This window comes from Cnephaeus nilssonii (genome assembly GCF_951640355.1).
Source record: "Cnephaeus nilssonii genome assembly, chromosome: 19".
In the NCBI taxonomy this organism is placed as follows: domain Eukaryota; kingdom Metazoa; phylum Chordata; class Mammalia; order Chiroptera; family Vespertilionidae; genus Cnephaeus; species Cnephaeus nilssonii.
This window is the reverse complement of record NC_137090.1, coordinates 1,107,973-1,127,259: the sequence shown is the minus strand read 5'-3', so window position 1 is coordinate 1,127,259 and position 19,287 is coordinate 1,107,973. Positions and strand designations below refer to the sequence as shown.

The 19,287-nt window shown below is 69.9% G+C and overlaps 2 protein-coding genes across 3 annotated transcripts in view; both read left to right on the top strand.

The window, feature by feature from the left end:
- The window catches only part of RPTOR (regulatory associated protein of MTOR complex 1), an 82,157-nt gene extending 80,113 nt beyond the window's left edge, over positions 1–2,044 (top strand). Inside the window, 1 exon segment of the mRNA XM_079797872.1 lies at positions 413–2,044. Coding sequence (XP_079653998.1) covers positions 413–481 — 69 coding nt within the window. The 3' untranslated portion in view covers positions 482–2,044.
- Positions 2,045–3,932: 1,888 nt separating this feature from the next.
- On the top strand, positions 3,933–8,963 carry CHMP6 (charged multivesicular body protein 6). 2 transcript variants are annotated; one of them, XM_079797874.1, is made up of 8 exons: positions 3,933–4,075; positions 5,613–5,722; positions 5,804–5,891; positions 6,323–6,409; positions 7,257–7,322; positions 7,534–7,614; positions 7,708–7,759; positions 8,274–8,963. In XM_079797874.1, the coding sequence occupies exons 1-8, from the start codon at positions 4,013–4,015 to the stop codon at positions 8,327–8,329; spliced, it is 603 nt and encodes a 200-aa protein (XP_079654000.1). In that variant the 5' UTR covers positions 3,933–4,012; the 3' UTR covers positions 8,330–8,963. The 2 variants fall into 2 exon arrangements, with proteins under 2 accessions (XP_079654000.1, XP_079653999.1); XM_079797873.1 differs by lacking the exon at positions 3,933–4,075 and adding an exon at positions 4,099–4,868.
- Positions 8,964–19,287: the final 10,324 nt, after the last annotated feature.

The following is a 19,287-nucleotide window of genomic DNA, read 5'->3' as shown; positions in this document are numbered from 1 at the left end:
TCCCCGAGGCAGCACCCCGTCCTCGGGGAAGGCCCAGCTGCAGTATCGTGAGCCACCCGCCCCCCTGTCACCTCTGACCTGCACTAATGTCACCCCTGGAGGAATTCCCCCTGAGGAGTCTTCTGGGGCACCACATGCATGCACATACACACACATGTGACCCAGTGCCTGTCCTGTGTACAGGCATCCACAGTCACAGGCTAGCACGCGGCTCTGCCGAAAGGCACCACATTGGATCCCCAGAGCATCCCTGAGGCAACCCAAGAGGTTCAGGGACCAGGCCTTTTCGGGTTCCAGCTGGGGGGCGGGGGGCATGGCTCTGCGGGAAGCCACAGCCCGGCCCCGTCAGCTCTGCACCTGCTGCCCCTGGGCCCACTCACCACTCCCCGCTCACCCGCCCCTCTCCCCGCAGCCTCACCTGGCCGTGGGCAGCAACGACTACTACATGTCCGTGTACTCCGTGGAGAAGCGTGTCAGATAGCGGCGCCCACGGGCCAGGCCACATGTACAGAGGGGCCGCTGCCCGGGACCGGTCCTGACCTGGCTGCCGAGGCTCCGGCTGCGCTGTCTGCCCTCGCTGTCGCGCGTGGCCCGTGAAGTCCCTCCCGCGGCGTGACGGCGTGATGTCATGGTCCCTTCCCTGCTGAGACACGGCCTGAGGCCGAGGGCCCGTCGCTGCTCCTCCCGTACCCCCTTTTCCTCCCGAGCGTTTGGAAGCGGAAACACTCGTGTGATTTCCCACGGGGCCCGAGCCTGAGCTCCACGCTCCAGACGGACCAGCTCCTCCGGCTCGGCCACCTGGCGGTCCCTGGGCCACCACCACCCGCCACGCGCCAGGAGGAGGTGCCAGCCAGCCGCGGCCTCCGCTGTGCACGGGCCGGCTCCGAGCCGCGGGAGGGCTGGGGTTCGAGACAGCACCGAGAAGACGGAGGAGCTGGCACCCGGGCCTCCCGCCAACCCCCCAGGCTCAATCCACCCCACCACGCAGCCACCCTCCGGCACAGGCGCGGCCTTGGGTTCGAGCTTGGCCCGTTACCAAGGTCCCTTAGAGAAGGGGCCCGCGGCCTTGGGCAGGAGGCAGGTCTTGGGTGACTCAGCCACTGCCTGAGGCCTCGGGCCTGTTTCCCCGAAGGGCGGGCCCAGGTCCATGACCTTCCTGCCTGTTCGCACACGTGTCACACACGTGCACGCAGGGAGGCACAGCTGGAGGCCTGAGTGTCTGGTTAGACGACATCTTGTCTGCAGTCCCCGTCCCCACTGTGCAGCCATAACGCACAAGAGCTCCTCACTGCTCACTTCATCGCGTCTGTGTGCGCGAGCGCACAGGCCTGTGTGGACACGTGTGTACAAGTGCACAGTCATGTGCAGATGTGCGAGTGCACAGGCGTGTGCAGACATGCGTGTATGAGCGCATGGCAGGGAGTGGGGGCCGCGGCTGATGGAGGGCCCGGAGGGTGCGCTGAGACAGCACCCGGAACTCAGAACCACCTCAGTGATGATGTTTGAAACGCACTTGGGAATCAGGGTTATTCAGAGAGTGAGGTGGCTTCATTTATTCTGCCAGCGAGAGGCCAATAATCGTGTGAATGTGCGTGAGCGCCCGCGCACGCGGAGGTCTCCTGGCTGCAGGCGTGGGCTCGGCCTCCGCCAAGGGCGGGCGCCTTCAGCGGGTGGAGCCCGGCCGCAGCAGAGCCTGGGCGTGCTGGCCGGGTCCGCACGGGCTGGACGGGCTGGTGCAGGAGGGGCCTGCCCGCGGCCCTGCGCTGCGTCCGCGGGGCGCTCCAGTGCGGACCCCCAACCTCCCGGAGGCCGAGCTCCACCCAGACGCGGAGGGAGTGTCTGACTCATGGAGCGGGTCCCCTCCAGGTTCCGGCTCGTGTGCAGTTCTGTTTGTTTTGAGACAAAACCATGAGCTGCCCCACGCGAGGCGGTCTTCACAGATCTGACGCGAAAACTCAATCATGAGGTCCACAGGCACAGGAGCCTGCCCTAAAGGTTCACTCACCTATTTATTTTATCAGAATAAATCGAAGACGGACGAGACAGGATTGCCATGTGGCCGGGAGCTCGGTGACGGACAATAAATGTGATGAAATCGTGCGGGACGGGCAGCTCGTCCTTGGGGAAGCGGCATGTGGGCCACGTGGGCGTGAGCCGTTCCGGGGGCGCGCGGGGGCCTGAAGACGGGGCGCCAGCCTGCAGGGCGGGTCCTGGGTCACTGCCCACCTCAGGCAGTGGTTTCTTGAGGCCTGGGGACAGGCTCTGTCGCCCCGTGACAGGAAATGGGGGATCCTGGCCCAGGGGGCTGGGCAGCCCCCAGGAAATGTCTGTGCTACCTGCCGTGGGAGGGGATGTGAGAGGGCGTAGGGTTTGGATGCCCTGGCTGTGGTGCCGGGGCGCGCCCGTCACACAAGTGACCCCCAGGCGGGAGTCACCCATCACTCTGCTGAGCCAACTGGGAGGCCCCTCAGTCTCCTGGGGGAGCCCCCTCTCCCCCCCCCCCCCCCCGTGCCTGGTCGGTGCTGCTGAGGCGAGGGGTCCTTGGGGTGGGCAGGGGCTGTCCCGGCTGAGGGACGAGGGGCCGCCAGCGGCAGGGCAGTGGGGGCAGAGGGGCCAGGCGGGCTGGGACCAGGGCACTCGGGAGGAAGGACGGGACTGGAGCCACATGCAGCCCTGGGCTCCCCAATCCCCGGCCTGCGCTGCCGGCACCTCCAGGGTCAGGGTCGTCTGGAGGCCCCGGGTCTGACACCCAGGGCAGGGAGCTCCCTCCAGCAGCTCAGGGAGCGGGCTTTGCGCCCTCCGGCCTCTGGATCGCCCCCATGCCTCCCGGCAGCAGTGACAGCCATCGCACCCCCACTCCCCGGCACTCGGCCCCGAGGCCGCTGTGGTGACACCGAGCCCCAGGCCTCCAGGCCGCTCCACACGGCCGGGGGTGGCCCAGCACAGCCACCACTCCGATCGGACAGGCCTCCAGGCAGAACCCAGACGCCCCCGGGCCTCAGCCAGGAGGAGCTGGGGTGGCAAAGGCTGCCTGTCCCATGGGAAGGGGCGTCCGTTAGGCCCTGCGCCGAGCTGCCTCTGGAGGGAGCGGCTGCGCCTCGGGGTCAGGATGGGCTGCGGAGAGTCCAGGTGCCCGTCCTGCTGGGGAGGGTCCCCGGCTGGTCAGCCTGGTGACGACTGGCCCTGGGGCCGCGGAGCCGTTCCGAGCGCTGCGTTTGGGGCGGGTCGTTGCCGCTCAGCCATCCGGCCCCGCAGCGCCACCGCGTGGCCACTTTGGGGGCCGCCACAGCCCGGCCTGGACGCCCGCCGCCTCTGCTGCCTCCGGGCCTGGTCAGCTGGGCGCTCTGGCCCCAGAGCCGTCTCAGCCCTCAGCCCTCTCCGCCGGGGTCCCCTCGGCAGGTCCCTCGAGTCGCAGGTACCCAGGCCCCACCCACACCGTCGTCACTAACAAAAAACCCAGATCTGACATGAGGACCTTCATGGAGTCATGGCCTGTCGCCCAGCGGAGGGGCGGGCAGAGGGGGTCCCGGTGGCGGGCTCTAGGTGTGAGGTCCCCCCAAGTGCCTAAACCATGGCTGCGTCACCTGCTGAGGAAGGAGCCCCGTGAGGCAGAGTCGGCAGACGGGGCGCCTCGCTGGCCCCCGTGACGCGAGCTGGCGGCCCGGCCGCCGGGCGGGCAGGGGTGCTGGGCGGCGGGCCTCCCCGCGGGCCTCCGCCGCGCTGCTGCGCCCTCCGGTGGGTGGCTGTGGCCTCCCGTGCGCCCGGTTCACCGCGGACCCCGCCTGAGGAGCCCGGGTCGGCCCGTCCGCACAGCTGGGGACGCACCTGCAACCTCGCGGCCCGCGGCGGGTCAGCGCGCCGCTCCCCGTGCGGGCGGCAGGGGGCGCTGTCGCGCTCCGCTGCGCTGGCCCCGCGCGGCCGCCGTCGGGGGCGGGGCTGGGACGCGTCCGCGGGGCGACGGAGCGACGGGCTCGGTGGCGGGCGGGCGGGAGGCGGGGGCGCGGCCGGCGCGATGGGCAACCTGTTCGGCCGCAAGAAGCAGAGCCGCGTCACGGAGCAGGACAAGGCCGTCCTGGTAAGCCGGGCGCGCGGGGCCGGCGCCGGCGGGGAGGGCCTCGGTGCGGGCGCGCCCTGTCCCAGAGTCCACGCTCGTGGGGCGGCTCCCCTCGCGGGCGCCAGGCGGGGGCAGCCGGCGGGGAGGCCTGGTCCGCGCCCGGGACCAGCGCGCGAGGCGCCCGAGGCCACCGGGTCGGGACGGGCTCGCCCCCGCGGGGCCCTCGCTCGGTGCGGAGGCCGGCGCCGTCCCCCAGGCACTGGGACACGAGCGGGTCCTGGGGATCTGCTTCCGGGGCCTCCCGTTGCCATGGGGACGGCGATGCGCTCCGGCTTCCGGGGCGCTCGGGGTGGAAGGCGTGTCCGTGGGAAGAACCCTGCGGTGCGGCCCGGGGACGTGGGCGCAGAACCGGGTTTCCGGGCCGAGCACGGGGGCCAGTCCTGGCGGGAGCAGCGCGGCTCGCGCTTTCCTGCGCTTCGTGCCCCGAAGAGGCGGTGTTGGTTCCAGGGACGGTGGGTTCCAGGGACGCGGCTCTCCTTCCGGGGCTTCCGGAACCGCGAGTTACAAACGGTCCTCACCGGAAGCCCCGGGAGCCCCGGCGGCCGCGGAGGTCGGGCCTGGAGGACCGCGAGGCCGCCCGCCCCGCCCGCAGGTCGCCGCCTCCGCCTTTGCTTCCCGCGGGAGCAGGACCGGCTCTGGGCCCCTCGAGGCCTGTCACCCGCCGGGCGTCACTTGTTGGGGGTCCCGCAGGGACCATGGGGTTTGCAGTTGGCTCATCGTTGCCTGGTGTTTTCCTAGGATGGACAGGCAGCGAGTGAGTGAGAAACTTCCGCGGAGACCCCTTGTTTTACACAGCGCCCCGCTTTGGCGACCCTGCCCGCGTGGGTCGCGGCCGGGTTAGGGGCGGGTCCCTGCGGCCTGGGAGGGGGCGGCGGAGCTGGGAAGAGCGAGCACCTGTCCCGGTAGCCGGTCACCGCCCTCAGGCCCTAAAGAGCCGGGAGGGAGCCCCTTCGGATGGAGCGGAGGGCGCCTGCGGGCGGGCGTTCCCCACCGTGTGAGCCTTAGAGACGCGCATCCCCGGCTCACCGGCCAGGGCGATGCCCCGACGCGCAGGCTGCAGGTGCGACGCCGGCGATGGCCTTGGGCGGGAACGGGAAGGCCTGGGCGGGGAAGGGCCGGTCCAGGTGCTCCAGTGACCGAGCCTCCTTCCGGGCTGCGCAGGGGCCCTCGCTCGGCAAGGTCACCTGTGGTCCACTCGGACGCCTCAGTGACCGGAGCAGGGAACCTCAGCCCACGGGGGGGGGGGGGGGGGGCACCATCAGCCTTCGTGGCCCTGCAGCCCCCGACCCGACTCAGAGCAGCACGTGGGCACGGCCGGCAGGTGGGGGCCGCCTCCCCACTAGGCTCCGGGGCCACCCGTCCTGACGGCCAGGAGTGTCGCCGGACACTGCCCTGGGCCCCCTGGGAGGCAGAGGGTGCGCCTTGGGGGCCGCGGGCAGGGAGCCTGGCGAGGGCCGGCGCAGCGGGGCCGGCGTTCACGCAGACCCGCCCTCGGCAGCAACTGAAGCAGCAGCGGGACAAGCTGAGGCAGTACCAGCGGAGGGTCACGCAGCAGCTGGAGCGGGAGCGCGAGGTGGCCCGGCAGCTCCTGCGGGAGGGCCGGAAGGAGTGAGTGCCCGGCCGGCCCGCGGCGGGAGGCGGGCCCGAGGGGGGCGAGGGGGGCGCTGGGTCACCGCGGCTCCTCTGCAGACGCGCCAAGCTGCTGCTCAGGAAGAAGCGGTACCGGGAGCAGCTGCTGGACAAGACGGAGAACCAGATCGCCAGCCTGGAGACCATGGTGGGCCGGGCCGGCGGGGCCGGGGGCCGGGAGGGGCAGCTGGGGGCCGGCGGGCTGCGGGAGTACCCCTTTGGGGCTGACACGCGCCTTCCCTTTCTCCGAGGGCTCAGCCCCGGCTCAGGAGTCAGGCCGGGGCCTGGAAGGGACCTCTCACGGGAGCCTGATGGGCTTGAGGGCGGGGTGGGGGCTGGGCCACTCTGGGGTCTGGGGGGGTCTCAGGGGGGCCGGTGTCCCTGGCAGTAGGCGCTGAGCATTGTGTTCCGTCTGCTGCCAGAGCTGCTGGTGAGCGGGGGCGGCCCCTCAGCCGCTGCAGCCCCGGAGCTGGGAGGGCAGGAAAGGGGGGGCGGGGGCACAGCCTGCCAGAGGGGTGCTTCGCCCTGATCCTGTCGAGGGGGCGGAGGCGCTGACCGGGCCTGGGCGGGGTCCTTCAGGTCCAGAGCATCGAGTTCACTCAGATCGAGATGAAGGTGATCGAGGGGCTGAAGTTCGGAAACGAGTGTCTGAATAAGATGCACCAGGTGGGTCCCCAGGCCGAGCGGAGCGGTCAGTGGAGGGGCCTGGCCCCACACAGCGCCGAGGCCACGCCTGCGCCAGGCCGGCCGCCAGGTGTTGGTGCTGCGGGAGGGAGTCTGGCAAGACGGGCAGACTCGGGTGTCCACTGAGAGGGCGGTGAGCACACACTGGGGCTCGGGGCCACGGGTGCTAATGTGACCAGGGGAGAGTCGGGGGGGGCGGGGGGGAGCTAACAGGAGGGCTTCCTGCCCTCCCTCCTGGGGAGTGGACGGGGGGGGGCAGTGCTGGGGGGAGAGCCAGGTTATGCTGCTTTTCTTTTTTTAAAAAAGTGTATCTTTACTGATTTCAGAGAGGGAGAGAGAGAGATAGAAACATCAATGATGAGAGAGAAACATGGACCGGCTGCCTCCTGCACGCCCCACACTGGGGATCAAGCCCACACCCCAGGCATGTGCCCTGACCAGAATCGAACCCGGGACCCTTCAGTCCACAGGCCGACGCTCTATCCACTGAGCCACCCGGCCAGGCTGGTGCTTTTCTGAGGCAGGTGTGGCCGTGTGCCCGCCAGCCAGGCCAAGGTGCTGCTTTGAAGCCGCTGCCCAGAGGAAACGCTCTGCACTTTTACTTGTTTTTACTGAAACTGCTCGGGGGGCTGTGGGTGCCGGGTCTAGTGAGAAGGGCCGGCGGGGTCGGCGCAGGTGGGGATTCTGGGAAGGCGTGTGTCCTCTGGGCCGGCTCCATTTGAACAGGAACGGGGGCGGGGAGGGGGGGCGCTCGGAGCCCTGAGAACCCAGGCGGCCTTCCTGCCGGAGGCTCTAAGGGCTCAGGACGCCCCTCCCGCCGTCCCTCCAGGTGATGTCCATCGAGGAGGTGGAGCGGGTGCTGGACGAGACGCAGGAGGCCGTGGAGTACCAGCGGGTAGGTGTCCGGGTCTGAGGGGCCCGCCTCCCCCTCCCACAGCCCCGAGGACAGCTGCCAACTCGGTGACTGTCCGAGGGCCACCCTGGGGTCCCGCCGCCCCTGCCTGTGGTGGCCCCTCTTCTGGGTGAGGGTCTGAGTCGGGCTGCCCTCCACGGGCGGCTTCCCTGCCCGGCCAGCCCCCGCTCCACCTCGGCCCCTCCTCCTGCAGCAAATCGACGAGCTGCTGGCCGGGAGCTTCACTCAGGAGGACGAGGCTGCCATCCTGGAGGAGCTGGACGCCATCACGCAGGTAACGGCCCGTCAGCACGCGGCGCCGGGACCCTCCCTCCCGAGGGGCGGAGGCAGCCCTGGGCTGGTCTCAGCCCGTCCCTCGTCTCCGCAGGAACAGATCGAGCTCCCAGAGGTCCCCTCGGAGCCCCTTCCGGAGAAGCCAGGTACCTGCTCCCTGTTCGGTCCGCGGGGCACAGCTCTGAGCCGAGCAGGGGCTCTGGCCACGGGGCCGCTCCCCGGCTCCCGCCTCACCCTGGCCCTGGCGGGGGACCGGGAGAGCTGACCCCGTGGGAGAGGCGGGTCCTGAGGGAGGAGCCGAAGCGGCCGGCTCAGCGGAGCAGGCTCCGGGCCAGCATTCTCTGAATGTCGGGCCTTGGCCGTCCCGGGCATCAGCCAACACGCCGTCCGTATTCTCTGCCGGCCCCGCGTCTGCTCCTTCACCCGGCGCCCGGGAGCTCTGTCCTCCGGGCTGCGGGAGGGCCGCCCGCCCGGTGCCTGCTCCCCTCGTCGCCCCGCTGGCTTCTCTGTGACACGCTGCAGTCGCCGTCCTCGTCCCCGTCCTGGGAGCTGTGCAGGCTCTCGCAGGAGCTCCAGCCCTGGGACCTGGCTCCTCTGTCCTCTGGGCGTGTCCACCTGGGAGTCCTCTCCCCGTGACAAACGTCTCTGTTTCCTCCACAGAGAAAACCGCCATCAGGGCCAGGCCCCGGCAGGCGGACCTGGTGGCCGCCTCTTAACAGCCTCCGGGTGGCTGCAGGGACCCGGGACTGGACCCACAGGGCGTCCGGGCGCGTGGCCAGCCCTGACCGGCCGGGCGCGGAGCTGACGGCGGGTGCACGCGGCCTCGCTGTCCGGGAGCCTCCACGCGCCTCTCCAGGCAGGAGGTGCTGCCTTGTGCTCGTTTCTGGATTAAGTGGCAACAGTCCAACCTCCGGCCAAACGCGGCTTCTGCAGCTGTGGCTCCAGGGCCGGGCCAGCCAACTCACCTGGTGCTGGTCCCGCCTGGCCCTGCCCGTCACTCCTGCTCCGTTCCCTGGCGGGGGCTTCGGCGAGGAGCAGGCACCTGGCCAGGCCTCCCGGCCGCCGCTGCCTGTGGGCTCGGGGGGAAGCACGCTTCTGGGTCTGCGTTTGGGGGAGGGAGGCCGGGGCGTCCCCTCGGGCCTGCTGAGAAAGGACACGACAGCAGGTGCAGTGGACAGCCTGCTGGGGTTCCCGGGTGCTGACGGGGTGTGTGCCCGTGGACCCCGGGGCTGGGGCTGGGACCTGCCGAGACCCAGGGCTGCCCGCCCTCCCCTCCGCGCTGTTGGACTCCCCTCCCTGTGGAGCGACAGTCTCGCTGGGTCACGCCCAGCCCCACACGCGGCACCCATTAAAGTCGGTCCTGCACACCTGCCGCCTCGTGGCCTGGGGTCTGGGGGCGCCAGGGTGGGCTAGAGCTGCCCACCCGCCCGTGTCCCTTGCCCCTCACGGCACTCACTGTGGGCAGCGCCGCGGCGGGGCTGGGACTGGGCAGGTGGAAGGTTGTTCTCGGCGCTGGGCAGAAGGCAGGCTGGGAGTGACGGGCAGCCTCACCCGAGGGGTGCTGTGTGGCTCCCGGCTGGTGGCCGGCCTCAGACGGTCCTGGCGAGGGAGGGTGGGCAGTGCCGTGCCCCAGCCGGGCTATGTGCAGTCCTGATGTGCGGGCAGGACGCCCGAGGCCCAGAGAGCAGGCAGGCAGCGGTGAGGAGCAGGAGGGGCACCCACCGAGGGGCCCCGTGTGGACGCCAGGGCTGGGGTCTGGAGAGGAGCCGGACCCCTGGGCGCTCAGGTGCTTGTGTGAAGGGACCCGCAGGTGCAGTGCACGCCTCTGCCAGCAGGGGGCTCTGCCTGCTGGCTCGGGGTTTGCAGGACCCGCATCGCCAGTGCCCAGCTGGGCCCCTGCTCGTGGTGGTGGCAGCTGCCATCCGTCCCCAGGACTCGCAGGGCGTCCCCACCGAGGAGGAGGAGCAGCCCCCGGCCTGTCCCCCTGCAGCCTGGGTCCTGGGCCCGGGAGGCCAGGAGGGGTTGGCTGGCCTGCTCGGGGCACAGGACACGGCCCAGCCTCTGACCCCACCTTGCCCTCTGCCTCCCGGGACCTGGGCGCGGCTGTCCTGGGAGCGGTGCTGCCCGAGTGCCCGCGGCTCCTGTGAAAAAGGGGCGAGGGTGGGCGTGTGAGGTGCTCGCAGCCCCAGCGTGCTCCCCGCTCCTGTCGCCCCGGCCACGTCGGTGTGTGAGGCCAGGTCACGCGTGTGCCCGCGGTGCCTGTCCGTGCTGTCCTGCCCTCGCCACCTTGCCCGCCCCGCTGACTCGGAGCCCGCCCCAGTGTCTGGGTTCCGAGTCGGCATTCAGCCTGAGCTCCGCTGTGGTCTGAGGGCTCCGTGAGCACACGTCTGCCTGCACGGGTCGTGGGCCCCGTATTTCAAGGGCGGTGTCCAGAGGGACCCCTGCTCCCCCGCTAAGAGGCTGCCGGACCCCCGGGTGTCGCCCAGGCCTGTGCCCTCGGCCCCTGCGGCCTGTGTGGGTGAAGGCCTGCGGCGTGCGGGTCATCCATGGCCCAGCCCTCGGTGCCCGGGGAGCAGACAGTTCACGCAGCTCAGCGAGCATGCAGCCCCACGGCGCTGGGTGAGCTGCACCCCCGGGGGGCCCCTCTGGTGTTACCAAGACGTGAGCTGGCTGCCCCCACCCGCCTGGCTGAAAGGGACGGTAGCTGCGGGTGAGTGGGCGCCCCCCACCACGGGGAAGACCTCGGCGCAGCGCCGGGCCCGGGACTCTGATCCAACCGTCTGCCCAGCACGAGGAACTCCATTCTGCGAGGGGACGGGGGGGGGGGGGGGAGAGAACTGGGGGACAGGACCTGGCTCTGCGGGACGGCACAGGCGGTGGCCACCGAACCGGGCCGAACCCGAGTCTGAACTGACGGTGCGCAGCCAACAGGGACACATCGCTCCCCAGAGTCACCCAAAGTCTGTCGCGTTCACAGCCCCAAGTCGAGGCGCAAGGATGGTGACGAGGGGACCAGTTTCCCAGGGCGACGGGTGGGGACGGGGCGCCCTGCGGTCTCCAGGGCGATGGGTGGGGTGTCGCAGTCACCCAGTGGGTGCCACACGCGGGAAGGAAACATCTCGGCTGCGGAGCAGAAGCCGCGCAGAACGAGGCGCCGTGTCGGGCCTGGACGTGTCCTACGGCGGGGAGCGCCTCCCGGGGCAGGAAGGAGACACCGGGGGCGGCGGACGGTCCAGCTGGTGCCAGAGCCCCAGGGCGTGGAGGTGGGAGCAGAGCAAAGCGCGCGAAGGATCAGTGGCTGAAATTCCCCAAATTTGGTGAAACATCGATGTAAGAGTCGAGCTCAGCGATCCCCCCGCCGGCTGCAGTGGGAGGACCGGGCCTGCGCCAGCCTGGGTTCCGCTGCTGAAGTCAGCAAAGGAAACGGTTCAGCGATGAGGTGGCGCCCACAGCGCTCGGCGGGACCCACAGGCCACGGGGCGCGTGTTTTGAGGCGTGAGATGGATGTCAGGCCTTTGATACCGGCAGCCCTGGGCGGGGGGGGGGGGGGGGGGACAGGCTCCTTGGTGAGGGGCCTCCAGGAGTTTCCAGTGTAGAACCCTCTGCAGGAGCCCTCAGCACTGGGGCCTCCGACCCCTCCCGGGTCTGCCCAGGGCAGAGGGAGGCTGGGCCTCAGCGGGGCCCTCGGAGCAGGGATGGGGGGCGGGGGGGGGCAAGATGGGCAGCGAGGCGGTGGCAGCAGCGGCCCCGGGGCCCGGGTGCAGGCAGCAGTGGCCTGAGGATGGGACGGGTGGCCCCGGCCGGCAGGTGCAGCGCCCCCCAGGGGAAGAGGTCTGAGTGGGTGAGACTCTGCCCCCAGAGCCTCCTGCGTGGGGTCCGCCCCCCCCCCGCCCCCCCCGTCCTGTGGGCAGGTTGCTGAGCCGGCTCCCTGGCTCCGGGCCACCACCTGGCCACAGGGTCCTGCCAGGGTGCGGCCAGGCCCCGCGCCCACCCAGAGCGTCTGGGGCAGCAGGTCAGCCCTCCACTCCGTCCAGGGCGTCCGCCCAGTCTCACCACCGGGCCAGGCAAGGAGGGTCCCGGCTCCCCAGGCGCCACCCCTGTCAGGCCGCTCCTGGGCGCCGAGGCCTCGCTGCTTCTGGGGCCGGGCGGGCAGACAGGCGGGAGAGGACGCTGATGGGGGGGGGCCTGTTCTCCTTTCCACCAGCCCCCATCGCAGTGCAGCCGGGAGCCTGGTCCCCGGGGCGTGCTCTGACTTCCTGGGGCGGTGAAGGCTTCGCGGCCACAGGAGGGGGCCCTGCGGAGAAACGTGCAAATCTGGGTGGAATGGCAGCCGCCCGCCCACCGCCAGGGTCCGAAGGCGCTGCGGGCAGAGGTCGGCCACGGGGGCTGGGAGGCGCCCGTCTGCCCAGCACCTGTTTCCCACAAGGACCTTCCCTGCACTTGGACGCCATGGGGGGGGCGCCGCAGCTCGAGTGTCCCACAAACCTCCTGGATGCGGCTGCTCCCAGCTCCCGAGCAGAGACAAGCTGATGGGCTGACATTTCCAGGCTCGACGCTGAAATCCTCACTTTCAGGGGGACGTGCAGGATGGGGAGCGGGGCGCGCTGCGTGGGGATTCCGCTCCCTGCTGCCTGCCTCGCCCCCTGGGCGGGAGCCCACACCCAGTCCCTGCGCCCGCCCCCCCCCCCCAGGGCTGCTCGGGGCCTCACTGCTCCCCACAGGCCCGGCCCTGGGGTTCCCCACCGCACACCCCAGGATGTCCCCCAGCCAGCGGCACCTCCCCCTGTGCAGCCTCACCAGCCCTTCTAGCACATTCTGGGGAAGTGCGGGAAGGGGAGAGGCAGGTGGGTGCTGGGCCACGTGTGTCCTGAGCCCCACCCCCACCCCCCTGCCGCGAGGTGCATGTGGTCACAGGCGGACGCCCCAGCAGAGCCAAGCGTGAGAACATGAGGCCCGGGGAGACCTGAGCCCTCGCCAGGTGGGCACTGCCCCGTCTTGCCTCCAGGGGGCACACCTGGACCCGGAGGGGCCCCGACTCGCCTTCCACGTGTGGCATGGGCACAGGGACTGGGCCCCCGTGGCGCTGGCCCCGGGAGGGTGGGCGCAGACCCAGACCCAGGGACCTTGGTCCCCCTTGGGGAGCTAGGGGCTCCCAGTGGGGCTTTGGGATCTGCAGCGAGAGAGAGATTTCAGGGCTGAAGCCGACACTTGAAGATGTGCTTTAAATAAACACGGAATAAAAGGAGACGGCGCGGGCCTCGCACTGAATTAGCAGCAGCGCCGGCCGAGACCATCTGTGCCGGGCGCGGCGCTCGGCGGCGTCTGGAGCGAAGGCTGGCGGCGGCCACGGTCTGTGGTCCCGCGTGTCCTGCCGGGGGACCCCAACGGCGGAAGGCCCGGTGGCACCCCAGGCTGGCGTGCTGGGGTGTCTGTCCCCCAGGTTCAGGTTCCAGGGAACAGATTTCCTTTCGGCTCCAAAACTCGCAGACCCAATAGAGGGCGGCGGGAGCCGTGAGGGCCGCGATAGGAACACCCGGGGGCGTTGAAGGGCAGGAGACGCGGAAGGTAGCCTGTGAGCCAGGCGCTGGCCTGGGGGGGGGGGGGGGGCGGTCACGCTGGGCACACAGCTCGCCACCCGCACCTGGCCTTGGGCACGCTCACCCCTCGGCTCCTCACCTCCAGTCCTGGGGTGCCCTCACTGGAGAACCCCCACAAGCTCTGTTTGTGTGCAAGCTGGTGCCTGGGTGCCTCGCCTGCCTTCAGCTCCCATCCCCAAAATTTGGCCTTGGCCCCAGAGCTTGGCCCAAACACCTAGCCTGCCCTCCAGCCCCTCCCAGCCCACCCGGCCCAGCTCTAGCCTGCAGCCCAAGGCCAGACGGCCAGGCCCTCCCAGCCCCACCGGGGCCAGCGGAGGCCCAGGCCACTCGCACCTGCCGGCTATTTAAATCTGCTGTCAGGCCGGCCTCTCTCAGCAGGTGGGGGAGCCGGCAGCTGCAGGTGACCCTGAGAAGTAATCGGGGGGGAAAAACACAGCGAGGCTCCGAGGCTGGTTCGCGCCCCTGCTCCCCCCACGCCGCCTCCCACGGCCCTGCAGGCTCTGGAGGCGGGTTATGTAAGGGGCTGTTGCTGGGGAACCTCTCCCTGCCGCTGGGCGATGGGCCCCCCACCTCCCCACCTAGGAAGCCCCCTGCAGCCCCTCCCAGCCTGGCCAGGAGGGAAGTTCTAGAACTTTCTAGGCCACCTCCTAAGAGGGGGAGGCCGGTCCACAGCCCGGAAAGGCCTGAGGGAGGCCAGGCCTTCACCCCTCTCCTCCCTCCACCTTCCTGTGCGGGAGCCTCCGAGTCCTGCTCGGCACCACTCCCACGGCCTCGGATTCTCCTGGCTCGGCCGGCTCAGCCCCCGCAGTCACGCCCCCGCCCCCTCTGCCGCCCCCCGTGAGGGCGGGACATGGCGCCGGGCACTGGAGGCACAGGGCTGAATCATCCTGGGGCAACGTTCTGTTTTTAATGTGCTCTTATTGATTTCAGAGAGGAAGGAAGAGGGAGGGAGAGAGAAACATCAATGATGAGAGAACCACTGATCGGCCGCCTCCTGCACGCCCCCCACTGGGGATCAAGCCCGCAACCCGGGCCTGTGCCCTGACGGGAATCACCACGGACCTCCTGGTTCAGAGGTCGACGCTCAACCCCTGAGCCCCGCGGCCGGGCACCAACATTTTTTAAGAGAATGTTTATTTAGAACGTCACAGGCGTCCAGAAAGGGCCCCTGGGGCGGAGGAGAGTGAAGGAGGGGACCTGGGGGGCGGGGGGGGGGGGCAGCGAGCAGAGGGCGGGCGGGCGCCGGGGCCGCATCTTGGTCACAAGAAGCCCTTGAGCTGGGTTTAGGTCCGGGGGCGGGGGGCGGGGAGCAGGTGTGGACAGAACGGGGAGGGAAGAGCCCGGATCGGGGCGGGCGGCCGGCCTGTGCCCGTGGCCTCGCCGGGGCGGACAGCCCTTCCCATGGGAACCCACACGCCCGCAGCCGCGCGGCAGCTCGGCAGGCAGAGCAGGCCCTGTGCTGCTTGTGGGAACAGGCGGTTTCTGCACCTGCTGACCCCACGGGACCCGTCTGGGGTGAGGACAGGCACTGGCCTTCAGACCTCTAGGCCAAGGAGCGGCTTGCGTCCAAGGCTCTAGCGCCCGCTTTTTTTTTTTTTTTAATATATTTTATTGATTTTTTTTTACAGAGAGGAAGGGAGAGAGATAGAAAGCTAGAAACATCGATGAGAGAGAAACATCGATCAGCTGCCTCCTGCACACCCCCTACTGGGGATGTGCCCGCAACCAAGGTACATGCCCTTGACCGGAATCGAACCTGGGACCTTTCAGTCCACAGACCGACGCTCTATCCACCGAGCCACACCGGTTTCGGCTCTAGCGCCCGCTTTTAATAAACTTCCCATTGAGGGCGGTTTTCAATGCACTTCGTAGTTGCAAAGGCACCAGGCCCAGCACCAGCTTCCGGGGTTGGTAACATCTTTCCTTGGCTTCCCCTCTGGTGACGTCCCCGGCACCCTGTTCCCACGTCGGTAACGTTGCAGGAGCTAGCCCCCAGCGGATACATTGTTGCAAACTCAAGTCCAGCTTTTCTGCTCCGGGTCCCACAGGACAGTCACACCTCCTTCCGCAGGCTCCTCTGGGCTGTGAGGGTCTCGCGTCCCTTGTTTTGGGGTGACCCTGACAGTGCCAAGTGCTGGGTGGAGATTGTGCTGGGCGTCCTTCTGTTGGGCCCTGCTCGGCAGGGTTAGGCTGGGATGATGGTTTTGGGGGGGAACCCTTGGAGGGAGGTGCCCGTCTCTACACCGAGGCTGCGTGCTCACTCGGCTCACGCTGTTCACGTGACCTGGCTCCCCTGGCGGAGGTGTTCCTGTCAGCGGCCCCCTCCCCCGTCTCCCTGGAAGAATTCTCCACGCAAAGCCCACACATACGGGCAGGGTCTCCGTGTGCTTTTCTTTTTTAAGTATATTTTTGTTGATCTCAGAGAGGAAGGGAGAGGGAGAGAGAGAGCGAAACATCAATGATGAGAGAATCATGGATCGGCCGCCTCCTGCACGCCCCCCACTGGGGATGGAGCCCGCAACCGGGCCTGTGCCCTGACGGGAATCACACCTGGTTCACAGATCGACGCTCAACCACTGAGCCGCGCCGGCCAGGCCGTGTGCCTTTCCACGCAGCATCCGGCGCTCTGTAGGGGCCGCTGCACCGCGGAGATACCGACACGCCAGCGCCAGGAAGTTCTTGGGCCTCCCCCGCCGTGTGCACCTGTGTCCTCCTGCGCTCGGAGGCGGGACCTGTCGGCTGCACTTACAGGAGGCCCCGAGCGAGCAGCCCAGAAACCTGCCCAAGCCCGGGTGTCCCAGTGCCCGGCTCCTGGGAACGGCAACCCCTCCGTTCTGCACCCGCTCTCCCGAACCCCCCCCCCCCCCAGCCTTTCACGTGGGACAAAGCGGCGGCTGCTGGGGGCTGAGGAGACCCGCCGGCCCGCCCAGGCGCCTCTGCGCTGGCCGATAACTCGCTGATAAGAGGCGGAGGAATGTGGGCCGGGGAGGGAAAGAGAACTCACACAATCCGTCCGGACGGTTTTCCCAGGTGACCTGCCGCGGCTGGCTGCCCGGAACACCTGCCTGGAGGGAGGATGGGCGAGGCGGCCGGGCTTCTGGTGACCGAGGACCAGCGCTCCCGCCAGGAGGCCGCGGGGAAGAGCTCGGATTGGGCGGCTCCTGCCCCTGGAAGGGCGGCTGCCAGGAGGGAGGCCCTGTTCACAGGCACAGAACTCCCCAGGCTCAGCCAGGCGGGGGCAGAGGGCAGAGGGCAGAGGGCATAGAGCAGAGGGCGCGGGGGAGGAGCCGGCCCAAGGCCTGGCTGCACGGTCGCCTGACGCTTCTCTTGAGCAGAAATTCACAAACCCCGCGCCCGCCCGCGCCCGCCTCCCGGGAACAGCTTGTGGGGACGCCAGGCTGTCATCCTGCAATTACACCCGAGACCCCTCCCTGCGTGACGCTGAGACGGAGCCGCTTACATAACTCGTTCGGCTAAAAATACGCCACGGGAGCTGCGTTCACCCCTCCAGCCTCGCCTGGTGCCCCCCACCCCACCCCACAGCCACAGGGTCACCGAGGGCGGCTCCTGGCACTCAGACTCCTGCTCCGACACCCCCACCCCCCCACCTGCTCAGCACGCTGCCTGTGCGAGGGCCGGCCAGCCCCCAGGGCAGGGGGCCCTCTGGCTGGGAACTGGGGTGCTGACCATCCTCCCCGGCAACACCCCTCCTGGGCGCGGCAGCCTGGCAACCAGAAGTGACAGGGAAGCCAGCGTGCAGGCCCACTGCCCGCTTCTCGGGGGCTCCGGACCCGCGGCTCCTCCAACCCACCCCACCCCCCACCCAGGGCCCAGGAGGCACCCCCTGGGAGGACAGGGCGGGTCCTGGGCGGGCCTTCCCTCCAGTCCTTTGTGGGGGAGGCCACACCCCGTTGTGAGGTGCCTTCCAAGGCCGGGCGATGGTTTCTCGGCCGCTCCCACCGCCAACCTCAGGCCCATCACTACATTCCCACGCCCCCAACACACTCCGAGGCGAGGTGACGCGACAATGTGGGCGCCTCCCAGGTAAAACGGTGCCAGGACCAGCGCGCCCTCCTGACCCCTGGGAGCCGCGAGGGCGGCGGCCACCCCATCCCTTTGCCTGACCCTGACCCTTGGTGCTTACTGGGCCCACCCGGACACGGCACCCCCTGCGGGGGCTTCCAGGGACGTAAGAGGCCTCACGGGGCGGGTGGTCTCCTGGCCGCTCAGACCCCTCCTCCCGCCCTGGAGGCACCGGCTCAGGAGGCCGGCGGGCAGGGCTGTGGCGCTCAGCCTGGTCCTCCACGCGGGTCCTGCCCTGTGCCTGCTGGCAGCCCCGCAGCTCCTGCTCGTGCGCCATGCTCCTCACGTCCGAGGATGCTCTCTGGCGGATGGCTTCCCTCGCCGCTGAGCCCTCCCAGCCCGGTGGAGGGCGGGCCCAGGCCCCGGACAGGCCGCTGAGCCGCTGGCCCACCTGGCAGGCCGGCTGGGTCTTCCAGGTCTCTACCTCCGCTGGGCGAAGGAGGTGTCCGAGCAGGGCCTTCTCGCCCGGCTGCCCGGCTGGCTCAGGGGTTGAGCGTCGACCTAGGAACCAGGAGGTCACGGTTCGATTCCCGGTCGGGGCACAGGCCCGGGTTGTGGGCTGGATCCCCAGCGGGGGGCGTGCAGGAGGCAGCAGATCCATGACTCTCTCATCGTTGATGTTTCTCCCTCTCCCTCTCCCTTCCTCTCTGACATCAGTAAAAACATGTTTTTAAAAAAGAGGTTGGACCTTCGAGAGGGTGGCCCAGGGCTGGGAGGGCCCCCTCCTCCCTCTCCTGTCCCCAGGCCGACGCCCCTCCCAGGGACCAGCCCCCCACTTCACTCTGGGCCAGGTGCCCCGCTTGCCCCACCTCAGCCCGCCACCCCTTGCAGGTCCAGGGGCCGCGCCAGGGTGGCTCGGATGGAAGTGGGTGCAGACTGTGCCGCTGGCCGGGGAAGGGGAGAGAGGCCAGCGACCCAATCCCACTCAGAACCGGCGAGTCCCTCACCCAGCAGAACCCAGCACTGCGGACACCGGATCCACCTTAAACCTCGGGAGCAATAAACACGGAGAAGACGGAGAAGCCGGCCTGGCCAGTAGCCGGAGGAAATTTAACGCCGGGAGACTCAGGCTGGGGGTCCCTGAGCCCCGCAGGCCTTTCCTGTGTCCGTCTGTCCGTCCGCCCGCCCGCCCTTAGGAAGCTCAGCGAGGTCCCTTCGGCCACAGACGCTGTGGCTCAGGGCCTGTCTCAGCCCCTCGCTGCCCTGCGGGTCCGGAGCTGCCCAGTGGGTCTCCCGTCTCCCCGGGGGCCGGCTGCCGACGGGATGAACGGGGACCGCCCAGGGACGGGGTGCTGGCCGCCCAGGGTCGGGGTGCTGGCCGGACGGGACACACTCGGATCGTGTTTCACAACTGAAGCGGGCAGCCGCTGCGTTGGTCCAACTGTAGACGTTCCTGCAAAGACTCGTCCTGGGACCCGGCAGGTCCGCTGCTCCCGGGGCTCCTTCAGGCCCCGGCGGCTCTGACCCGACCCGTCGAGGAAGGTCCCCTCTCCCAGGTTCCTCTTCGTCCACCGCCCCGACCCCCTCCGCAGGGGAAGTCCCCCCGACGAGGACCCTCCGCCACCTGCAGGGTCCCCCTCCCTCCCCTGCAGGGTCCTCTCCCCCTTCCCCGCCCCCTCCGGCCCCCCTCCGGCCCCCAGTCCTCCGCACCCACTCCAGAACCTCAGACGCAAGTCTTCCTCCGCCGGGTCCGCCCCTCCTCGGGGCCCCCGCTCCCCAGAAGGGCCGCCCGGGAATCGCCGCGGCCTCGCGGACCTACCTACGGAGGTGCCGGTCGGGACGGACCCGCGGGCAGCGCCCCCCCCCCCCCTTCACCCGCCCGCACGGCAGCGTCCGAGCCGCCAGGGACCGTGCCCTGCCCGGCCGCCCCGACTCGCCACTTCGCGAAGTACCGCCCCACGCTCCTCGGCCGCGGCGCCCCCCGCACCCCCACCTTCTGCTCCCTTCTTCCTGCGCCCCCCGCCCCCGCCTCCCCCGCCCCCAGCCAGGCTGTT

What these genes read in the sequence shown, in the direction of transcription:
- CHMP6 (XM_079797874.1), top strand. Translation starts at nt 4,013, where the DNA reads ATGGGCAACCTGTTCGGCCGCAAGAAGCAGAGCCGCGTCACGGAGCAG. An exon ending in AGCAGGACAAGGCCGTCCTG is followed by an intron (nt 4,076 to 5,612) that starts GTAAGCCGGGCG and finishes CGCCCTCGGCAG; the next exon opens with CAACTGAAGCAGCAGCGGGA. An exon ending in AGCTGGACGCCATCACGCAG is followed by an intron (nt 7,615 to 7,707) that starts GTAACGGCCCGT and finishes TCGTCTCCGCAG; the next exon opens with GAACAGATCGAGCTCCCAGA.